Genomic DNA, 23,661 nt, shown 5'->3' on the forward strand with positions numbered 1-23,661 from the left:
TGTAAGTCTGTTTCCTCTTTCCTGGTTCCCATTTCCTAGGAAAAATCACCAGTGAACCAAAGTGACTTATTATACTGACATCATTCTTTATTTGTCAGTTTCATATAATAATCTGCATTCCAGAATATATTATAGTAGAGCAGGCTATTATTGTTCAGTCATAGAAGGGTTTTTTTTTTCTCCCTTAATGTCGTGTTCATCAGCTTATGTTATCTGAATAAATGGCTGCTATATAAAATAAAATTTTTCAGACAGAAGTTGTATTCTTTTTCTAGTTTCTTTTGTGGTATAAAGAAAGTTGCTTTCCTAGATTCTATTGGTTTTTGTTTCATAAGTTCTGTTCATTGGTAGTCTTAACATATATGGATATGGGACTCAATAGGTATAAATTCCAATGTGATGATTATTTACATTGTTTATTGTAGTAAACATTTCTGAAGTTTTTAGTAACCTGTATAAATGATAAATGCTTTCACACTGCTAGGTATCTTTATAAATCATTGCCCCAGATATCTTTCATTATCATGTGAAATTGAATGCTCAGTGAGGCAACTTTGTGTTACTAGTGTTATAGATATATCTGAGATTAAATTTGTCTTCCTTTTATTAATATGTAATTCACAGACCATAAAATTCACCATTTTAGATTATACAGTTCATTGGGGTAAAGAACATCTCACAAGTTTGTGTAACCACAGACACTAATTCCAGAACATTTTAATCAGTCCAAAAAGAAACTTGGTACCCACTAACAATCATTCCCCCACCACCACCCCCGCCACATCCTGGCAGCCTCTAATATACATTATGTGTTTATGGATTTGCCTGTTCTGGCAAAATTATACAATTTGTTTTGGCAGAATTATACAATATGTTTTCTTTTGTAACTGGTTTCTTTGATTCAACAGAATGTTTTAAAGGTTCATTTATATTGTAGCATGTATTAGTACTTCATTCCATGGCTAAGTAATATTTCCTTGTATGGATATACCACATTTTTCTTATCCATTCATCAGTTGAGGAACATTGGATGGATTCTACTTTTTTTTTTTTTTTTTTAAAGTCCAAGAACTACACTTTATTTTTTTATTTTTTATTTTTTTTGTCTTTTTGCGATTTCTTTGGGCCGCTCCCGCGGTATATGGAGGTTCCCAGGCTAGGGGTCGAATTGGAGCTGTAGCCACTGGCCTATGCCAGAGCCACAGCAACGTGGGATCCGAGCCGTGTCTGCAACCTACACCACAGCTCACGGCAACGCCCAATCGTTAACCCACTGAGCAAGGGCAGGGACCGAACCCGAATCCTCATGGTTCCTAGTCGGATTCGTTAACCACTGCGCCACGATGGGAACTCCTGGATTCTACTTTTTGACTGTTGTGAAAATGCACCAATTGAGCTTGTGTACATTTTTGTATGGAAGTAGTTTCAATTTCTTGGGTTTCTCAACACAAGTGAAATTTGCTGGTAGCTCTATGTTTCTTTTGGGGGAAGTTGGTGGTGGTACTCTGTGGGAAATGTGGAATTCTCTTCTACATTTAACTTTTAAAACAAAAAAAAAATCATTAAAAAACAATTTTAAGGAAGTCATTAGAAAATATTTGGGGGTTCCCACTGTGGCACAGGGGGCTAAGAATGTGACTGTAGAAGCTTGTGCTGCAGAGGTGCTGGTTTGATCCCTAGTCTGACACAGTGGATTAAAAGATCTGTCATTGCCACAACTGTGGCTCAGTATCAATCCCTAGCTGAGGAACGTCCATATGCTGTGGGTGTGGCCATTTAATAAAGAAGAAGGAAGGAAAGGAAGGGAAATGAAGAAAAATACTTGACTCATTTGTTCCTTAAAATGTTGATTTTTTGTTTGTTTTTTAATTTCAGTAATATTGGGCCAAGTTATCTCTGGACCAATTCTTCAGTTGAGGACAACTAAAAATGCTAAATGAATTGTACAAAAACTGTGTTCTGGCATCAAAGAATTGTTAAGGAATATGCCAGGTCAAAATCTAGGAAAAGGTTAGACCTAAAAGATAAAGAATGTTTAAAGCTCTGGCTACCCTGAATCATTTGCCCATCTATATAAAAGAGTTGAAAAACTAAGCGTCAGATTTTAGTGGATTCAGAGACAAAGGGACAGTTATTATTTCTCAGTTTCTGAGTCTAATAGATTGCCTCCCAACATCAAACTGGGATGTCAGGAAGAGGGAATCCCACTGCCTTTTCCTTACTTGAAAGGATTGCAAGGAAAGTTCTTTTGTACTGAACAGATGGGGCAAAGGGAAGAAGAAAAGTAAGAAAACTTATCTCTAAGAGGTTGTAAAATAAGTACCAGCATTGTGCAGATTCGCAGGCCAAAGTCGTATAACACAAGAAGTCCAAGAAAATTAGTGCCCTAGTTACCTGCATAAAACAAAGATACAGCCTTTTTGAAGAAATGCACCTTATTGTAGGCATGAAAAATCTTCAAGTAAGGTTTCGAAGCCATTGAGCATCCATCATACAGAGATGACCAAACATAAAAGAAAACAAGGCACCAGTATGCAAAATGCAGCAAGAAATTACAGAAAGTGACATGTAAATATTTCAGATACTATTTTTATTATGCATAGATTATAAGCAATTTCACTTTCTGTGTTTTAATTTCTTAAAAGCATGCAAATATCTGCATGAATTAGGAAATTATAAAAGAAGTGATAGAGCAGGCTTGAAAATAATAAAATACTTCTAGAAACAAAAAAGAAACACAGTAGCCAAAACTAAAAAATCAGTAGACATATTGGAGGTAAATTTGACACAGCTAAAGAGGGAATTTGTGAACTGAAAGATAGAAGAAATTATCTAGAATTCAGCACAAAGAGATGAAAAGGTGGAAGATACCCAGATAAGTTTTTTTTCCTTTTTATCTTATTACTCAAATGAATTTATCACATCTGTAGTTGTATAATGATCATAACAATCCAGTTTCACAGGATTTCCATCCCATAACCTAAGCACATCCCCCCGCCCCCCAAACTGTCTCCTCCAGAGACCATAAGTTTTTCAATGTCTGTGAGTCAGCATCTGTTCTGCAAAGAAGTTCAGTCTGTCCTTTTTTCAGATTCCACATGTCAGTGAAAGCATTTGATGTTGGTGTCTCATTGTATGGCTGACTTTACTTAGCATGATAATTTCTAGGTCCATCCATGTTGCTAAAAATGCTGTTATTTCTTTCCTTTCAATGGCTTGAGTAATATTCCATTGTGTATATGTACCACATCTTCTGGATCCACTCCTCTGTCAATGGACATTGAGGTTGTTTCCATGTCTTGGCTATTGCAGAGGGTGCTGCAATGAACATCAGAGTACATGTGTCTTTGCAAGTCATGGTTTTCTCTGGATAGATGCCCAGGAGTGGGATTGCTGGATCAAATGGTAGTTCTATGTTTAGTTTTCTGAGGAATCTCCAACTGCTTTCCACAGTGGTTGCACCAATTTACAATCCCACCAACAGTGTACTAGGGTTCCTTTTTCTCCACACCCTCTCCAGCACTTCTTGTTTGTAGACTTTTTGATGATGGCCATTCTGGCTGGTGTAAGGTGGTACCTCATAGTGGTTTTGATTTGCATTTCTCTAATAATGAGTGATGTTGAACATCTTTTCATGTGTTTTTTGGCCATCCATATGTCTTCTTTGGAGAATTGTCTGTTTAGATCTTCTGCCCATTTTTGGATGGGGTTGTGTTTTTTTGTTTTTTTTTTTTTTTTTTGGAATTGAGCAGTAGGAGGTGTTAATAAATTTTGGAGATGAATCCCTTGTCAGTTGATTCACTTGCAAAGATTTTCTCCCATTCTGTGGGTTGTCTTCGTTTTGTTTAGGGTTTCCTTTGCTGTGCAGAAACTTTTGTTTGATTAGGCCCCATTTGTTTATTTTTGTTTTTATTGTCAATACTCTTAAGAGGTGGATCTGAGAAGATGTTGCTGTTGTTTATGTCAAAGAGGGTTTGGCCTATGTTCTCCTCTAAGAGTTTTGTAGTGTCTGGTCTTATATCTATGTCTTTAATCCATTTTGAGTTTATTTTTGTGTATGGTGTTAGGGAGTGTTCTCATTTCAGTCTTCTCCATGTGGCTGTCCAGTTTTCCCAGCAACGCTTATTGAACAAGCTGTCCTTTCTCCATTGCATATTCTTGCCTTCTTTGTCAGAGATGAGTTGGCTCTAGGTGCATGGGTTTAATTCTGGGCTTTCTATCCTGTTCCACTGATCTGTATTTCTGTCTTTGTGCCAGTACCATACGGGTTTCATTGACTGTTGCTTTGTAGTATAGTCTGAAGTCCGGGAGCCTGATTCCTCCAGCTCCATTTTTCTTTTTCAGGATGTCTTTGTCTATTCTGGGTCTTTTGTACTTCCAAACAAACTTTAAAATATTTTGTTCACGTTCTGTGAAAAATGTCCTTGGTAATTTGATAGGGATTGCATTGAATCTGTAGATTGCCTTAGGTAGTATAGTCATTTTGATATTAAAACTCTTCCAATCCACGAGCATGGTATAGCTTTCCATCTATTTTTGTCATCTTTAATTTCTTTCGTCAGTGGCTTATAGTTTTCAGAGTACAGGTCTTTTGTCTCTTTAGGTAGGTTTATTCCTAGGTATTTTATTCTTTTGGATGGGATGGTAAATGAGATTACCTCCCTAATTTCTCTTTCTGTTCTTTCATTGTTAGTGTATAGAAATGCTGTCGATTTCTGTGTATTAATTTTGTATCCTGCGACTTTGCCAAATTCATGGATGAGCTCTAACAGTTTTCTGGTAGAGTCTTTAGGATCCTCTAGGTATAGTATCATGTCCTCTGCAAATAGGGATAGTTTTACTTCTTCCTTTCCAATTTGGATTCCTTTTATTTCTTTTACTTCTCTGATTGCCGTGGCTATGACTTCCAAAACTATGTTGAAGAGGAGTGGCGAGAGCAGACATCCTTGTCTTGTTCTTTATCTCAGTGGGAATTCTTTCAGCTTTTCACCATTGAGAATGATGTTCACTGTGGGTTTGTCATATATGGCCTTTATTATGTTGAGGTAGGTTCCCGTTATGCCCACTTTCTGAAGGGTTTTTATCGGAAATGGGTGTTGGATTTTGTCAAAGGCTTCTTACATGTCTATTGAGGGGATCATATGGTTTTTATTCTTCAGTTTGTTAATGTGGTGTTTCACACTGATAGATTTGTGGATATTGAAGAACCCTTGCATCCCTGGGATAAATCCCACTTGATCATGATGTACAATCCTTTTAATGTATTGTTGGATGTGGTTTGCTAGTATTTTGTTGAGGATTTTTGCATCGATGTTCATCAGTGAAATTGGCCTGTAGTTTTCTTTTTTGTGGTATCTTTGTCTGGTTTTGGTATGAGGGTGATAATAGCTTCATAATATGAGTTTGGGAGTATCCCTTCCTCTGCAATTTTTTGGAATAGTTTCAGAAGGATAGGTGTTAGCACTTCTCTAAGTGTTTGATAGAATTCGCCTGTGAAGCCATCTGGTCCTGGACTTTTGTTTGTTGGAAGTTTTTTAATCACATTTTCAATTTCAGTTCTTGTGATTGGTCTGTTCATCTTTTCTATTTCATCTTGGTTTAGTCTTGGAAGATTGTACTTTTCTAAGAATTTGTCCATTTCTTCCAGGTTTTCTGTTTTATTGGCATATAGTTGCGTATAGTAGTCTCTTACGATCCTTTGTATTTCTGTGATGTTAGTTGTTGCTTCTCCTTTTTCATTTCTAATTTTATTGATTTGAGTCTTCTGTCTTTTTTGCTTGCTAAGTCTGCCTAAGGGTTTATCAATTTTGTTCATCTTTTCAAAGAACCGGTTTTTTGTTTCATTGATCTTTTCTATGGTTTTCTTCATTTATATTTCATTGATTTCTCCTCTGATCTTTAGGATTTCTTTCCTCCTACTAACTTTAGGTCTTGTCTGTTCTTCACTCTCGAGCTGCTTTAAATGTAAAGGTAGCTTTTTGTCTTTTTTTTTTTATTTGATCTTTTTCTTGTTTCCTGAGGTGGGCTTGTATTCCTGAAACTTTCCTCTTAGAATGGCTTTGCTGCATCCCATAGGTTTTGGAGTGTCCAGTTTATTTCCAATGTCTTGCATCATCTTCAGCATCAACAATCTAAAGTCTTTTTCCTGGAGGCTGAGAATCTCCTCATCACTTAGCTGATTTTCTGGGGTTTTCCCTTTCTCCCTTATCTGAGTTATAGTTCTCTTGTCTTTTCATTTTGATAGGTTTTTGGTGTGGTGACCTTTTTTACAGATAATAGAGTTGTAGCCTCTCTTACTTCTGGTGTCTGCCCTCCTTGTGATATGGGGGCTTGGTGTAGGCTTCCTGCTGGGAGGGGCTGATGCCTGCCCCCTGGTAGGAGGAGCCAATTCTACTCCCTCTGGTGGGTGGGGCTTAGTCTCTGGATGGGATTAGAGGCAGCTGTGTGCCTGAGGGGTCTTTAGGTAGCCTGTTTACTGAGGGGTGGGGCTGTGATCCCACCTGGGTTGTTGTTTGCCCTGGGGCTTCTCAGTGCTGACTGATGGGTGGGGCCAGACTTTCCCAAAATGGCCACCTCCAGAGAAAGGCATGCTGCTGAATATTCCTGAGAGCTTTGCTTTCAGTGTCCTTCCCTCACAAAAAGCCACATTCACCTCTGTTTTCCCAGGATGTCCTCCAAGAACTGCAGTCAGATTTGACCCAGATTCCTATGGAGACTTTGCTTTGCCCTGGGACCCAGTGCACATGAATGTCCATATGCACCTTTTAAGATTGGGGTCTGTTTCCCCCAGTCCTGTGGAGCTCCTTGCACAAGTCCCACTGGCCTTCAATGCCAGATGCTCCAGGGCTCTTTCTCCCCAGTGCCAGATCCCCACACATGAGATTTTGATATTGGTCTCAGAACTCTCACTCCTATAGGTGAGTCTCTGTGAACCAGTTAGTTTCCAGTCTGTGAGCTTCCCACCCAGGAGGTATGGGGGTTGTTCATATTGTGAAATCGCCCCTCCGGACCTCTTGATGTGGCCGCCTCTTTTTCTTCTGAAGTAGGATATCTTTTTTAAGGTTTCTGGTCCATTAGGTTGAAGATTACTTAGCATTTAGTTGTGAATTTTGTTGTTTTTAGGAGAAAATTTGAGCTCCAGTCCTTCTATTCTGCCATCTTATTCCCATCCTACCCAGAGAAGTTGAGAGAAAAGGAGGACTGGTTAGAAATTCTAGCCTATATTAATTGGTATTCCAGGAGGGAAAAGAGAGAGAATGGGGCAGAGGCTGTATTTGAAGAGATAATGACAGAATTTTCAAAGATCAGTGAGAGTCCACAGTCCTCAGATTTAAGAAGCCCAACAAATCCCAGGCAGAATAAAAAAATCTATATATAGACATGTCATAGTGGAACTGCAGAAAACAAAAGACATAGAGAAAAACAGATTATCTTCAAAGGAGTGCTGACCAGTTCTAAACAATAGCAAATGAAATCTGTAGTTGGTGAAATGTTATTCTAAATGTACTAGCGAAAGGAAAGTTGAAATCCAACCTACAATTGTATATCTAGAGAAAGTATCTTCAAAAGCGCAGAACACCTGTGTATCAACTTTGCAATTAAAACATCTCAGGCTTTTGAAGAAGGGGTCTGAACCAAGTAAGTGACTGCTGTGGTAGTAAAGCAGTCTTCCAGGGAAGATCATATGAGAAGCTTTGTGTGGACCATGGCCTGTGTCTCTTTTATTAGAATATCAGAACTTAGGGTGCTGTCAATAAGTTTTTTGGATTAAAGAAAAAAAAAGGATAAAGTAAATGAAGTCATTTGTACAGTTTAAACACACACACATACAAGAGGATAGTGAAGAACCAAGAGCCAGGGCTTTTGAAGATGTACTTTCCTGACCTCAGAGTGCACCGGGAGCCAACTCAGTCAAAGTACTCATTTATATGTGGAGGTCTTCAGCAGAGTTACCTTTCCCCATGGGTACATTGATACTGTTGGGCTGCCTCGTATCTAGCTTCTGGGAGATGAGGCTCCCACAGTTTTGGTTTTAGGTGGCGAGGGGAGAAATATTACCATTTGCTGTGATCTTTGCCTTCAAACCTATGCATATCATAGAACTGTGTAAGACCACAAAATGCAATGAAATCATGGCCTGAATGTCACACACTTCTAACCGAAGATAAGAGTAAGATCAAGGAACGTTTGGAGAAGGAGGCTGAGGAGGGCAGTGCTTACAACCACATGTATATGAAATGTTCTCTCTTTCCAGTGGTTGAGGTGGTTCCTGATCACAACATTGTGCATTCTCTCTTTTGTTTGATGGCTGATTGATTGATGCAGTCTGAACTAACAGTGTGTGGTGTAAAGAACCCTAAACTGAACATAAGAAGACTTAGATTCTAGTCCCAGTTCTGTTACTTAATAGGGGTGAGGAATTGGATCTCTCCTGAGTTTAATCTTCTCCTCTATAAAGGTAGAAGGTGAACTAGATGATCACAAAGGTAGCACTTAGTTTTCTATTCAATAGCTATTTTTTCATATACTTTTTTGAGCACATATAATCCCAAGATCCCATTGCCTCAAAATTTTGACTCAGTTGACAAATTTCAAGGAAAACATAATTTAACAAGATGGAATCATGAAAGAGAGAAAATCTGGATGGTGTTGTTGTCAAGTTTACTACAAAGGAACTCCAAATCCACTTGGTTCTTTAGTAGTACTAGCCAATTTTTAAAAGAAGAAATAATGCCACTATTTCACAAACTCTTACAGAGAATAGAAAAAGGAACTCTCATTACATGAGGCTAGTCTAACCTTGATAGCAAATTAAGGAAAGTTCTAAAAAGAAGATTCAGAAGTCAGTCTCACTGAACATAAATGCAAAACTCCTGAACATGGTATTAGTTCCCTTTTTTAGTTAAATTATTTATCGTGGACATTGTAATTTTTACAATGAATCCTTTTCTCCATTGCTTGGGCACATGTCTAGACTATGTCAGCCTCCCTTGCACTAGAGGGGCCATGTGACTGAGGTGGCCAAAAGAATGCAAATAGAAGTGATAGATGCTGCTTCTGAGTCTCACGTCTGAAATACCTGCCAGCTGGGTGCAGAAATCTGTATGAGAACTCTCGAGATCTTGTATGTGGAACCACAGCATAAATGACTGGGTTCTGAATAATCTCACTCAAGGCTGAGATAAGAAACATCCTCATTAGGGTTTGTATGAATAAGAAACTTTGATTGTGTTAGGCCACTGAAATTTTGTGTTTGTTAAAGCATCTAACATCACTTATGCTAAACTGATATAGAAATTAAGTGCAGCAGTATATAAAAGGGATAATACATTATGACTAAGTTGGATTTATTCCAGGAGTGCAGGGTTGACTTAACAGAGTATCCTTCTATCATGGACTGGAAGTCTCAGTTTTGTATATTTCAGTGCTACATAAATAATCCATATAGAGTCAAGGAAATGCCAGTCAAAATCCCAAGAATTTTTTTTTAAGAATTCAACAACTGATTTTGAAATACACAGGGAAATTCAAGGGGAAAAGACACTCTGAAGAACAGCAAGGTGAGAAGCTTTGCAATATATAGAGGCAGATTTTATAGCTATAGTAATGAAGATACTGTGGCATTGGCACAAATACCAAATGCCAAATATATCAATGGAATAATAACTCAGAACATTGTACATACATAGGTGGCTGTGGTATCACAAATCAGAGATGGAAAGAGCAAACTTTAAGCAGTGATGCTAGGACAATTGGATATATAATATATGGGAAAACTGAAAGTGAACATACCTCTTATCTACACAAAATCTACCTTCAGAAAGTTTGTAGACTTAAATATGAAAGACAAAATTATAAAGCTTTTAGAATATAATGTAGGAGAAAATCTTCCTGACTTTGAGGTAGAGAAGGATTTCTTACATAAGACATAAACATTAACACCATAAAGGATAACTAAAGAAAAATAATTGATAAATCTGACTTTATTAAAATTAAGAACCTATTTTTCATCCAGAGACAAGTGTTAAATATGCCACAGAATGGGAAAAAAATTATTTACAATGCATAAAATTAACAAAGGACTTATGTTGATTACAATAAAAGAATGTCTATAAAGCAATAAGAAAAGACAACTCAATAGAAAAATTGGCAAAGTACTAAAACACTTGGCTTCATAAGAAAGAGAATCCAAATGGACAGTAGTTATGAATGTGCTACATTTGCATTTTCTTGGTAATCTAGGGAATGCAAGCTAAATCTGCATTGCAGATAGAAATGTACATTGATACAACTACTTTAAAAATCAGTTTTGCATTATATAGTATAACGATATTGTTTTGTGAACTAGCAGTTCTTCTCCTAAGAATGTATGTAGAGGAATGTGTGTATATACGCAGTACACTATGTCTGCAACAGTGTGCAAGTGCCATTTTCATAATAGCCAAAAGATTGAAGCAGCTCCGATGTCTCTCTGTAATACAGTGGATAAAGTTTTTTTTTCTCATACACTATCATAGAATATTCAGTGAAAATGAACAGACTGTTAGTATATGCAGCTCTATGGGTTAATATTATAACCATAAGGTTTAATGGGGCCAGACAATATATTGCATATATTCATATAGTATTTAAAAATAAGCAAAGCTAAATTAAATCTTAGGGATATATATAACAAAGTGAAACGCTTTGCACTGCAATATATAGACTAATTTTATAGCTATTGTAATGAAGATATTGTGGCATTGGCACAAATACCAAATGCCAAATATATATATATTTGGTAAACCTATAAAGAAAGTACAGAAAGTCGTCATCACAGAGTCAGAATGGTATTACCTATAGAAGGTAGACGGGAGGATTCTGTAATTGAGGGAGTCATAGAAGGTTCTGGTTCTGGTCTATTTTTTGACCTGATTAGAAAATACTGTTGTTCATTTTATAATTTTTGAATTTTATATAAATTCTGATGCACCTGTCTTTATATATATCACAGTTTAAAAAAACTAAATGTTTTCATGTGTTTTCAACGTGTCCAGGAAGAATATTAAGTATCTTTCAAACTAAAACAATTATTAAAAATGGGGAAAAGGAGAACTTTTCTCATAAAAAAAATTCCAAAGTGTAATTTAAGTTCCTTGGAACTTAAAACAATCATTCCCTTATTTTACAAGCACTCATTTATACCTTTTGCTAGAGCTGACAAATTATCCATTCAGCCCGTGTTTGTGGAGCTGCCCAGCTGCTTCACAGAAATGAGATTAAGGTGGGTGGTGATAGTGTGGATTGCTTTAATTGATGAGCTCATTGTGCACTTAAAACTATGCATATGTGCCTTTTGAGTACTTTTATTTCCATAGTTTCACTTCTAAGTGCTGTGACTGTACTGGTTTGAAATTGGATTTGCCAATTATTGTTATACAGTTGAGCATATATTAAAGAATATTTCATTTCTTGGTTGGCAGTAGTTAAAAATGCAATCTTGTCTGACACAGGCAGCATATATAGACTTCTAGATCTAAAATTCAGTAACATATCTCAAGGTTACAGAAAGTGCCAGTCCCCTGGGTTTTTTTTTTTTTTTTTTATCAGTTCTTATTTCAGATTCCACACAGTTTAAATATTTATTTAAGCATACTTACAATGGAAAATATCCTGAATACTAGATAACTTATCTCTGTAAACAAACACCAATTATTATAGTGTGTATATATATTTTAGTGCATACACATACATGTAATTTCCATGAAGAATAAATGTCTAAAAAATTTTTTTTAAGTATTTTTTTTTTTTGCTGATGAGAGACTCTAAGCTAAAAGAAATCTAGTTTAAATTAGCTGTTTCTGTCTAATTTATAATCCATTTTGAAATGTTTGTTTTTTAAATTTGTATAAAAGAAAACCTGGATATACTTAGAAAAAAGTCTAAGTAGCATTGTTCTTGCCTCCTCTAGTTTCTTTTCCCTATCTCCTTCCTACTCTTCCCTTATTCTGTTTCCAGTTTCACCAGCAGATTTGCTAATGTAGACTAGAAAATGAGAGGCAAGTGTTCAGGGCCCACGAAGCAGTATTTTATATAAACTTAGAATTCTGAAAGTGTTTCCTTGAACTTGAATTATAAGGTTGTAAGTAGAACAGTAGAACGCATAACTTTAAATATCTTTGTTGGTGTATATACTGCTATTTGAGTCAGTTATCTCCAGGTTTGTGACCTTTTCTGGACTCCAGGTTGTGGAGACACTAGCCAGACTTGTTTTAGGACTTATATGATTTAGGTAAGGAGACTGTTAACACATGACCCAAAGAGTTGTGACAGTTTTTTCCATCAAGGTTCTTTGATTACAAGAGATAGAAATTCATGTAAAGTAACTCAACCAAGGGGGTATTTATTGAAAGAGTATAGGCAGATGGCAGCTAAGGCAGGAAGGGATACCCGGCTTCTTTGGCCTGAAGTCAGGAACTCCAGCCAAAGGTCTACATGGTCCCTCATCTCTGCCACCAAGGCTGCTTTGCAAGATGATTCTCCTGAAGGCACAACTGATGGTCATCATGTAAAAGTAATTGATGTTCTGGGTCTGTATCTAATTAATGATTTTTGTAACCAGATCATAATTCTCAAATTTTAAAAACTTTAATTATGATAATGTAATACTTTCTCAGTAGTAGAGAAGATTTGGTGAGCTATGGACCCTTACCTCAGTGCTAATATAAATTAAAAAAAAAAAAAAAAAACTGGGTTGTTCTCTATAAATGACATGGAGTTTTCCTTACTTAAGAAAAGTGTAGCTTTTGTTTTTTTAGATTTCCAGGCTTATACTTTAGCTTCTGGGTTCAAAATAAGATCCAGAATCATAACCTTTACCTGTTAGTTGATTCCAGCTAACTATATATTCAGCATATAAAGTCTTCTTGCACTGCTGATTCTAATCTTTCCTATCCTAAAGCCCACTGGAAAGTATCACAGTAGCATTCAGAATATAGGCTATTGTAAGTTAAACTTATGTATGAAGTTGTCTTTTTATAGTTCAAAAGCAGTTAACTATCAAGAGTAGATTAACCTAATATAAACTAATGTCTCTGGATTGCCTTATTACTTAAGTATATTTTAGCAAATTCATAACAAAGGACGTCTGAAGTAACTCATAGCATCCTGGTTTCTTCTTTATATTTTTTTTATTGTGCAAGTATTAATAAAATACATGTTTTGTGTGTGTAGTACTTTGTCTAGACTATGAAAATGTAAAGCAATTTAGACTTCATTCTTTGATTTGAAAGTTCATAGATTAGTTGAGGATATAGGAAATACATAGAAGATAAGTCAATACAAGGTAGCATATATTAAACTAATGTTATATAGAGTAAGTGCTCTTAAAATTTCAGCATAAGAAGCAGTGGGGAAAGAAAGTTTCAGGGAAAGACAGAGTTCAAACTAGGCTATAATGATCTATAAAATAGTCATATACATAAGAGAGAAGACAGGATTTCAAACAAGTAGGGTGATACCAGTGAAGGGATTTTTGTGACTGTTAGGATAATAATTTTGACTACTCTGGCTGGGTCAGAGGTTTCAAGAAACAAAGAAACGAAGGGGGGTAAAAAAAAGTAAGCACTAGGCTGTTAGATGACTTAGAGTGAAGCCAAGGAATTTTGATTTTGTACTCTACATCTGTTATTTCAAGGATGTAAAATGTATAAATCTGTTGAGGTTCAGGGAGAAAATAATAGAAACTATTTTATCCTAATATATGTCTGTTCATATTTTTAAAGATTGACAATTATTCATGCATATAATTTTTTAAATCTGTGAAATATGTTTGCAGATGGAGTAGATAATCTAAAAAGCTTTGAGACTGTTGCTTTTAGATCACAGAGAGCCATTACAGATTTATTTATTTATTTATCTATTGGTCTTTTTAGGGCTGCACCCACAGCATATGGATGTTCCCAGGCCAGGGGTCAAATTGGAGCTACAACCACTGCAATGCCAGATCTGAGCTGCATCTGTAGCCTACACCACAGCCCATAGCAACGCCAGATCCTTAGCCCGCTGGTCAAGGCCAGGGATCAAACCCGCATCCTCATGGATACTAGTCAGATTCATTTTCACTGAGCCACGACAGGAACTCCCCATTAAAGATTTAAAACAAGGGTGACAAACGCAAAGCTGTGTTGAAGTGAACTGAACCTATGGCAGTTTATGGGACAGATTAGAAGAGAGGAGAAAAGTGAAAGACAAGAGTCCAGACATAAGGCAGGCAGACCTGTATGAGTGTGGTGGCAGTGGAGATAGAAATAATGATCTACAAAATCTGGAATTCCAGGAGTTAGCATTGTGGCTCAGCAGGTTAAGAACCTGATGCTGTCTCTTTGAGGATGCAGGCTTGATCCCTGGCCTCAGTGGGTTAAGGATCCAGCCTTGCCACAAGCTGTGGCATAGGCCACAGTTGTAGCTCAAATCTGGTGTAGTCATGACTGTGGTGTAGGCCTGCAGCTGTACCTCTGATTCACCCACTGGCCCAAAAACTTCCATGTGCTTCATGTGTGGCCATAAAAAAAAAGAGAAAAAGAAAAAAAAAATTGGAATGCCATGTTAATGCAAGGAGAGAACAAAGAGTGAACAGCAAGATGCTGGCTGTGTTGACTAGAATAGGTAAGTCCAAAGAGGAGATCTACTTACTAAAAGATAATGAGTTCCATTGTGGTTAAGTTGAAATAGAGAGGTTGGTCAGATATCCGAATGGAAATGTGCAGTAGTTACTTGGGACTGTAGGGCTTCAAAGTTTCAGATTCAGTTTGGAAGAAAGTAGAATCAGTACCTGCATACAACTATAAAACCTGAGTCAAAAGTTTTAACTCATTAATTACTGAGGGAACCAGAAAAAAAAAAATGTTACAGCTGGTTTACAGATAAATCCTAAGATTAGACAAATGCATAAGCCCATCAAGGAGGCAAAATGCATTTGCTTCATAGATGGAAAATTGATAGCTTCCATAGTGAGGAAAGAGGTCAGTTGAAACCTCCTCTAGACAGAATCTATTTACATGTCTATAAACACTAATTATTTGCATTACTATCAGCTTTCTACTGATGAACTTCTATCTCATTGCAAGAGAGAGCAAATGAACAGAGTTGTGAAATAGCTAGAAGACAGGAACAAACCACACAGAATCAGATAACCTGAGAGAATGTGTCCTAACCAGTGCATAGTTTTCCATTAAAGACGTTTAGCAATTATTTCTTGATCCACTTAAAATTTTTCACAAATTGTCCTTGCATAACTAAATGTTAAAGGTAAATGTTACATAAGGATATTTGTTGTTTAATGCCTATATAAAATTTCACAAGATCACAAAGAGAAAAGCCATTAAAATCATAATAGAATTTAACTTTATTGTGATAAGTAGAAAAAATTTGTTAAAGGTGTTTAACAGACCTCCAAAAATACAATTTCTGTTTTCTATAGAAAAAGACTGATGAAAATTACAGGTTGTGAGTTCCTGTCGTGACTCAGTGGTTAACAAATCCAACTAGGAACCACGAGGTTGTGGGTTTGATCCCTGGCCTTGCTCAGTGGGTTAAGGATCTGGCATTGCCATGAGCTGTGGTGTGGGTTGCAGACGTGGCTCAGATCTCACGTTGCCGTGGCTCTGGCGTAGGCCAGTGGCTAAAGCTCCGATTTGACCCCTAGCCTGGGGACCTCCATATGCCGTGGGAGCGGCCCAAGAAATGGCAAAAAGAAAAAGAAAAAAAGAAAAAATTATAGGTACACCAATTTTATGACTTAATGTAAATAATCTCACTAGTTAGAATCTTTAAACATGTTTGGAACACTGATTTAAAGGATGTAGAACAAGTTATAACAAATCAGCTTAACTTGATTAATTTTTTATCACAACTGATCCCTTTAGCAATTTATAATGTATGTTTCAGAATACCATTTAAGAAAAACAACTGGGGTATATCAACTTAAATGGTATTCACTATTGATGTGAAATTACTTTGGCAGAATTGAGTTTACCCCTTAAGTTTGCCATAATAGCACTGAAAAACTGTCAAATCACTTGTGTAAGAATAAAGTCCTGTTTGCTTTAGAATGGAATATTATAGTCATCAGTAATAGCAATAGAGAGGGTACAATGTTAATACTTTTGAATTTTTTCCCACTTGAAATGGATTCCTCATTAATGGTGACCTTACTGACTGTTTTCTTCACTGGGCAAGTGTTTTTATTGTGGCTGACTTTGAAGCACATGAAAAAACTGAAGCTAGCCTGTTTCTTATATGCCTCGCCTGGCCTTGTTAATAGATTACAGCATTCCACTTGTTAGTACCAGTGACACAGGAGAAACTTTTATAATTATGCTATGTGGTAATGATAAAGAAGACAGAAAAAGTCTTTTTATGGTAGTTGGGTCCTCAAAACAACTCTTCATGTTCTAGTGATAAGACACAAGTTGGATAGCCAACAGAAGTACATTAGCTTCTTATCTGCAGAGCTGATACAGCCTTTTAAATTCTCTCACACTGACAGGAACCCCATCTCAAGTGAAAGTTTGCAGAGCTGGAGATACCAGAGCGCTATTCTTTCTCATGAGTACAAGTAGGGTTAACCCTACTGTTGTAGAATAAAATGTTTGTGTTATTATTAAACGAAGGCCATATTCTTTTTCTTCTGCAATTTAAAGAGATATACTTAGTGATTGCTGTTAGTATAGGAGCAAGACTATGAATTATCTGGTCTTAAGATATATGACTATGAGGGGAAGATATCTAGAGGTTTCAGGCTAGAATAAATCATCTTCATGATAAAATCTGTGTGTGGGTATCTGTTTGTTCTGTGTCTAGAGCTGTGTAGGTTATAAAGGTTCATTGTGTTCCAGTATTTAGTGTTAACATCTTCACTGCTGATAGCAAGTTGCAGAGCTTTGGCATGCACAACTTGATACTATGAATGGGGGACTGTTACCATGCTTTAGTGCTGAACTGCAGGACCATTTATGGCTAAGTACACATAAAAGTTCATGCGATTACTTAGATCTACAGAACTTAGAGCCATGGGGCCCATGTTGGTGAAATAGGTGTATTGTTCGCCATATGCTCATGTTTAGTGATTGTTGTGGTAGGGGTTTCAGGCATTGTGTGTGGGATTCCTAGTGCATGCCAAGCAAGTTAAGCTAACAAATATATCTATACCATGTTTCTTTACGCGTGCAAAAAAAAGAAAATTTTAAAATAGATTTCAGAGACCATGCCTTAAATCTAATATAAATAATCCTTTTTTTTTTTTTTTTGTCTTTTGTCCTTTTAGGGCCGTACGTACCCATGGCACATGGAGGTTCCCAGGCTAGGGGTCTGATCTGAGCTATAGCTGCTGGCCTACCCTTGAGCCACAACAACATGGGATCCGAGCCGTGTCTGTGAACTACACCACAGCTCACAGCAACACCAGATCCTTAACCCACTGAGCGAGGCCAGGGATCGAACCCACAACCTCATGGTTCCTAGTCAGATTCGTGTCCACTGTGCCATGACGGGAACTCCTAAATAATCATTTATAAATGAACTCATCTAGTCCTTGTGTATTGTTCAAACGTTTCTTAACCTAAGCAGATGGGCTTACTTGGAAAACTTTCAACTTCTCAAAGATATCTAAGTTCTTGAACCCAGAAATTCTATTTTAAAATAGAAATCCATCAGGATTTTTTAAAATTTTAGACATTCTGGAAGTAAATTAATATTCCATAGATTGTAAGTCCTTAGTTTTTTAAATTTATTTATTTAGTCTTTTGTCCTTTTAGGGGCGCACCCATGGCATATGGAAGTTCCTAGGCTAGGGGCCTAATCAGAGCTGTAGCTACTGGCCTACACCAGAGTCACAGCAATATGGGATCCAAGCTGCATCTGCGACCTACACCATAGCTCACGGCAATGCCAGACCCTCAAACCACTGAGCAAGGCCAGGGATCAAACCCGCAACCTTATGGTTCCTAGTCGGATTCATTAACCACTGAGCCACGACGGGAACTCCTGAGCCTTTAGTTTTAAATGTGTTTTTTTAAAAATACTGGACAAGTTATTTTGTGATGATTTTAATTTTAAGGAAATTAAAAATCGGGAAACCAACTGTTCATTGTATTTTTTACCCCAAAGTAAGAAGAACAAAAAAGTCAGTGTTGTCCAGGGATACACTCAAGAAAATTCTCCGGAAAGTTCCGTGGGTAAATCATTAAATCAATCTAAGAATGAACTCTATAGTAAGAACCAGCAAAGGATGGGAAAGATCACACTGAATTAGTTTTTATATGAGATATGTGAAGTCACTAATAATATGAACATTCTACATAGGAAAGAGTCGTTATTGTCCTTTGTAAGTAAGTATTTGAGTTTTTATACTTCAAAGTTCCATGGGAAAATCAGATTAGGAAGGAAATTATTGGGATTTTGTACATATCCTTTCTGGTAAATAGGATAAACTCTCAGAAAAGAATGTCAGTAGATGAAGTTGCTAAAATGTTTTATAAAGCGTACTGGATAACTTCTCAAAGCATCATTGTGATACATTTGTATTTCAGTTCTCATACTCATTGACCTATCTATCAGATAATCAGAATGTAATCAGATTTGGATCGTAACTGTTAGAGCAGTGAGTAATTTAGTTCTCTAGGAAGTTTGGAAAGGAAGACTCCAAATATACATAAATATTCTCTTAATGTGTAACAGGAGAATAATTTTGCTTATGTCTGAGGTTTACCTTTCTTGAAGAATTAGAATACATTTGTGATCATTTAAAACCATCTCAGTGGCTCTTGTATAACTCAATTCATTCAGTCTGTGCTCTCTTAATAAACTGACAGAAAAACTCATGGCAAGTTAGTATCATTTGTGTGTGAATTTTCCAATTGTATTTCAGACTTTAAGAAAGAAAGGCCTTAATGGTTGTGAGAGCCCTGATGCTGACGATTACTTTGAGCACAGTCCACTCTCGGAGGACAGATTCAGCAAACTAAATGAAGATAGTGATTTTATTTTCAAACGAGGCCCTGTAAGTACTTTTACTTTACCTCTCCTTTTTATTTGTTGATCCTTTTTGTTAACTTCATTATTTAGGCTCTGAACAAGAAGGAACACAGAGGGTGCGACAGCCCAGACCCTGATACTTCCTATGTGCTAACTCCACATACAGAAGAAAAATATAAAAAAATTAATGAGGAATTTGATAATATGATGCGGAATCATAAAATCGCAGTGAGTACTAAAGTATGGTTTGTGCTTTTATCTTGTGCATGAAGAGATTGACCACACATCTTGTTGTTTATCTTCACAGTGGGTGATCACAACATAAGTAGAAGGGGGGAAAAGTATTCTATTAATTTCTTTCGATTTTCTGGAACTTTAAAACTGAGGAAGTCTTGTTACAGTAGTAAGATTTTACTCTTCAGTGTGTTAAACATATAGGTGAAAAGAACATCCTAATTCAGGCTCTGCTACTTACTATCCTCATACCTTTGGATAGGGGACCTAAGCATCCTAGGTTCCAATTTCCTCATCTCTCAAGTGAGTCAGTTGGCTCACATAATTTGTAAGGTCCCTTCCAGCTTTAAATTTCCATGATATTAAATATGGGGTGCATAAGGAGACATTCCCTCTCCTTCTTATGACTCTTAAAATATTACATGGACTTAAGTAAAATCTTGTGACTATAACATATAAAATGGCTGGATTTATTAAAGAGATTTGGTGTTTCAGAATTATTTTAAATTATTTTTATAGGTGCTGTAACAATAGCTTACTATTTGGCTCTTTAGAAATGTTCCAAAACAACTTGATGATAAAACCTTCAAATTCCTGTTCTTTCCTAACACCATAGGTATTGAGGAAGAGAGCCTTGGCTCAGTTTTAATTTAAGGAAGCACTGTTCTTAAACTGATTGCAAAACAAATAGTTGGTTTAAAATTTTTCCATGCATGCACATCTAACCATAGTTAAACAGTACTTTGGGTTCATGCCCCTTTGATAGTTCTGCAGAGTTCTCACTGAAGCTCCACTGGCAAGAGCTACTTAAGACAATTATTCTGGATCCAATTTTTCTAACACTATATATGTGTTGTAGCCTTTGTGGAACAAATTGGTTCCAGTGCTGATATGTATTTCATTGTCAGAGTTAATTCTCTTGAAACTATCCCCTAAAGTATGCATCATGGATGATTTCTTCAGAGTAATCCTATGCTTTAAGAAGCCCAGGAAAAACAAATTTAAGGAGATGTTTTTGTGCTAATACCATTCTTAAAAAACAAAATAAAATTTCTTTTGACTTCACATAGATGTTGGTGACCTTGCAATTAATGTTAATCTACAAAAACGTTGTGTAAATAAAATTTACATTTGAAAAAACTTTATCCATTGTTTTATATCTTTTAGTGAATTACAGTTTTCTATCTGAAATAAACTACTCAATAGAGTATATAATTATATTCTTCCAACCTTGAGTTAGCAATGTTACCTTACTTTGCAAATTATGGTTTTAGAATGTAGGGAGAGGAAAGTTTTTTTCTCCCTCACTTTAAATTATAAAGAGAATTGTTATTTATCAAGGTTAACTATTATATTACAAGGGGTCTATGGAGAAAATGCTAGAGGAAAATGGAAAACACTATTTTTAAGGAACTATGGAATATTTTGGAGGGAAAAAGATAGCATTTAAAATATTTGTAATTTAATCTTTAAACAATTAAAAGATAGCTTATCAGTATTTTTGCTTTTTAGGGTCACACCTGCAGCATATGGAAGTTCCCAGGCTAGGGGTCGAATTGGAGCTCCAGCTGCCAGCCTATGCCACAGCCACAGCAATGCGGAATCCAAGCACGTCTGCAACCTGCACCACAGCTCACTACACTATACAGCTCATGGCAACACTGGATCCTTAACCCATTGAGTGGGGCCAGGGATCAAACCCACATCCTCATGGATACTAGTCCAGTTTGTTTCCGCTGCACCACAATGGGAACTCCCAATAGTTAATTTAATTGTTTAGAATTTTTTTGCATATTTATCACACTCAGATTGCGTTGTGTTATATATATAACTTGATTTTTTTTTTGTCCACTAGAAATGTCAATGAATTAAATAAGACCAGGCCTTATTTATAATGTCCCAGATTTGCTGTATGAAGTTTATAGTATGTGTACGCATTTTTCCCCTTTTGTTATATTTGGAATCTCCCAATAGAAATGTAACCTTACAAAACTAGTTTGCATTACAGTGCTAATTTATGTTTATTTGATAACAGTGATATATTTTATAATGTCTAAATTTGACAACGTAACTTTAATATCAGGTTCTGACCTCTCATTTTCATCTCTATGAGTATTTAAAATATATAATATATACATTATACAAGTATATGTGTGTTAATGTATTAAAAATTGAAAATGTTCATGTTAAGCATTCTGATGTTCAAATATAATTGTAAAGAAAATAGCTTAAACCTGCAAATTGCTTTGGTAAGAATCTATCCTCTACTTTTAGTAACTAGAGTTACCTTATCAAAGTAAAGTTTATAAGTTATTAGTGTAGGTGAAAATCAGACTAACAGTGTTCCTTGTTCTTTATTTACAGCCCGGTTTGCCACCTCAAAACTTCTCAATGTCTGTCACAGTCCCTGTGACCAGCCCTAATGCTTTGTCCTACACTAACCCAGGGAGTTCACTTGTGTCCCCGTCTTTGGCAGCCAGCTCAACATTAGCAGATTCAAGCATGCTCTCTCCACCTCAAGCCACATTACATAGAAATGTATCCCCTGGAGCCCCTCAGAGACCACCAAGTACTGGCAGTGCAGGTATGTAGTGATGTGTATTCTGCCAGTTCTTTAACTTAAAGAATGAAGAAACTATCGCTACCACAAACAGTTTCTTACTCTGCTACTCTTTTTTTTGTGTGTGTTTTTTTTGGCCACCCTGTGGCATATGGAATTCCCAGGTCAGGGATCAGATCCAGACCACATTTGTGACCTACATCACAGCTGCAGCAACTCTAGATCCTTAACCCACTGAGCCGGACCAGAGACCAAACCTACATCCCAGGGCTTCAAAGATGTCACCAAATCCATCGTGCCACAATGTGAACTCCCTATTCTGCTACTCTTAATATTATTATTTTGATGAACAAGAGTAATAATTGCCTCCATTTTAAAGTGTTTTTCTTTTGAAAGTCTGTGGCTGTAGCATTGTGAAACAAATAGACTATATTTGTTCTATAAGCTTTCCTTGCCATCTATAAACTTTCCTTATCATGGGAAAGCCATGCCTAGACAGGAAGGAAATTTAATTAGGATGTTATGAAAAAAGACTTAAAAGCGAGTATGGGCCACTCATGTTAAAAATTTGGAAAGATACACTGACCTAAGTGGAGTCAGTGTTTTCTGCATCTTCCCCCTTTGTGATTTGTTAATTCATCGGAAATTTGAAGTGCATTGCATTCCCGTGTGTAGTACAGTATCTCCTCTCCTATATGTCCTAGATTTTATAGCACTCCATTAACACTGCCCCCATCCTCATCAATATGTACTATTTGGTGTTGATACACAAGAAGGGAAATATGTCCAAAGCTTGATAGGTGAGTGTCTTCTGTCTGTCTTCTGTCTATCTCTCTATATAAATTTATATCTATATAGATATACATCATAATACACATGAATGCCAGGTTTAGACTGGGTTAGTTTTAACTTTTGTATTTTTACGAATGGAGTGAAGGGTTACCTCTGTTCAGTTCACTGCCACTGAGGTAAGGAGAGCCAGATTGCATTCATTCATTGCCCTTTCTTCTCTAAAATTTTGTTAGGTGGGATGTTGAGCACTTCAGACCTCACGGTGCCAAATGGAGCTGGAAGCAGCCCAGTGGGTGAGTGAATTCCTACCATTTCACTTTGTAGGCATCTATTCTGTCTGAAATAAAAAGAATATTGTCCCTCAAACAAGGGCTTCTACCAAATGAAGAGGAAAATATGGGGATGTATGACTAGAGTAAACATGTCCCTTTGTGCTTTATTTAATTTCCTTCTGAGGGTAATTTCTCTAATACTTAACATTTTTTTCTCATCCCTGTGGTATTCCTCATACCTTGGCCTTAAGTTCAGTTACTCATTCGTTCAGTAAATGTTTATGAGTGCCTCCTTCATAACAGACATTGTCCTTTTCTAAAGACTAAATTGCTTTAATACAATTTTTACATCAAGATAATTTCTTTTTTTTATATATTCTTTTCCATTCTGGTTTATCATAGGACAGTCAATATAGTTCTTTGTGCTATGCAGTAGGACATTGTTAATTATCCCCTCCATGATTATAGCTTACATCTCTGACCCCAACCTCCCACTTCAACCTTCCCCCAAATCCCTCCCCCGTAGCAACCATTCTCTATATCTGTGAATCTGTTTCTGTTTCATAGATAGCTTCATTTATAAGTACAGTTTCTGTGTCCTCTGTCCTTCCTGAAGTTAGACTGTTAGCAGACTGCCATCTCTTACAGTTACATGAAATGTTTTTAGAGAGATTGCAATATGAAGAATTGGTGGGCCTACTTCTAGAGACACAGAGAAAATTGAGAAGTTTGTCTCTGAAGGATCTGTTTTGGTGGTCACATGTAAAACATTCGCATTTTGTCAGGGTT

The 23,661-nt window shown here is 36.6% G+C and overlaps 1 protein-coding gene across 2 annotated transcripts in view; it reads left to right on the forward strand.

Annotated features, from left to right (window-relative positions):
* Nucleotides 1-23,661, forward strand: part of MEF2A (myocyte enhancer factor 2A) — a gene marked incomplete at its 5' end in the record, with an annotated part of 110,383 nt that overhangs the window by 51,261 nt on the left and 35,461 nt on the right. Inside the window, 3 exon segments of one of the 2 annotated variants that reach the window (NM_001097421.1) lie at nt 18,908-19,039; nt 21,613-21,832; nt 22,834-22,893. In NM_001097421.1, coding sequence (NP_001090890.1) covers nt 18,908-19,039; nt 21,613-21,832; nt 22,834-22,893 — 412 coding nt within the window. 2 annotated transcript variants of the gene reach the window in all.

The sequence above is a fragment of the Sus scrofa genome, chromosome 1 (genome assembly GCF_054392235.1).
Source record: "Sus scrofa isolate SSC_HxYL_T2T_F1_AM1 chromosome 1, Sscrofa_HxYL_maternal_Yorkshire_Landrace_v2.0, whole genome shotgun sequence".
Taxonomy (NCBI): domain Eukaryota; kingdom Metazoa; phylum Chordata; class Mammalia; order Artiodactyla; family Suidae; genus Sus; species Sus scrofa.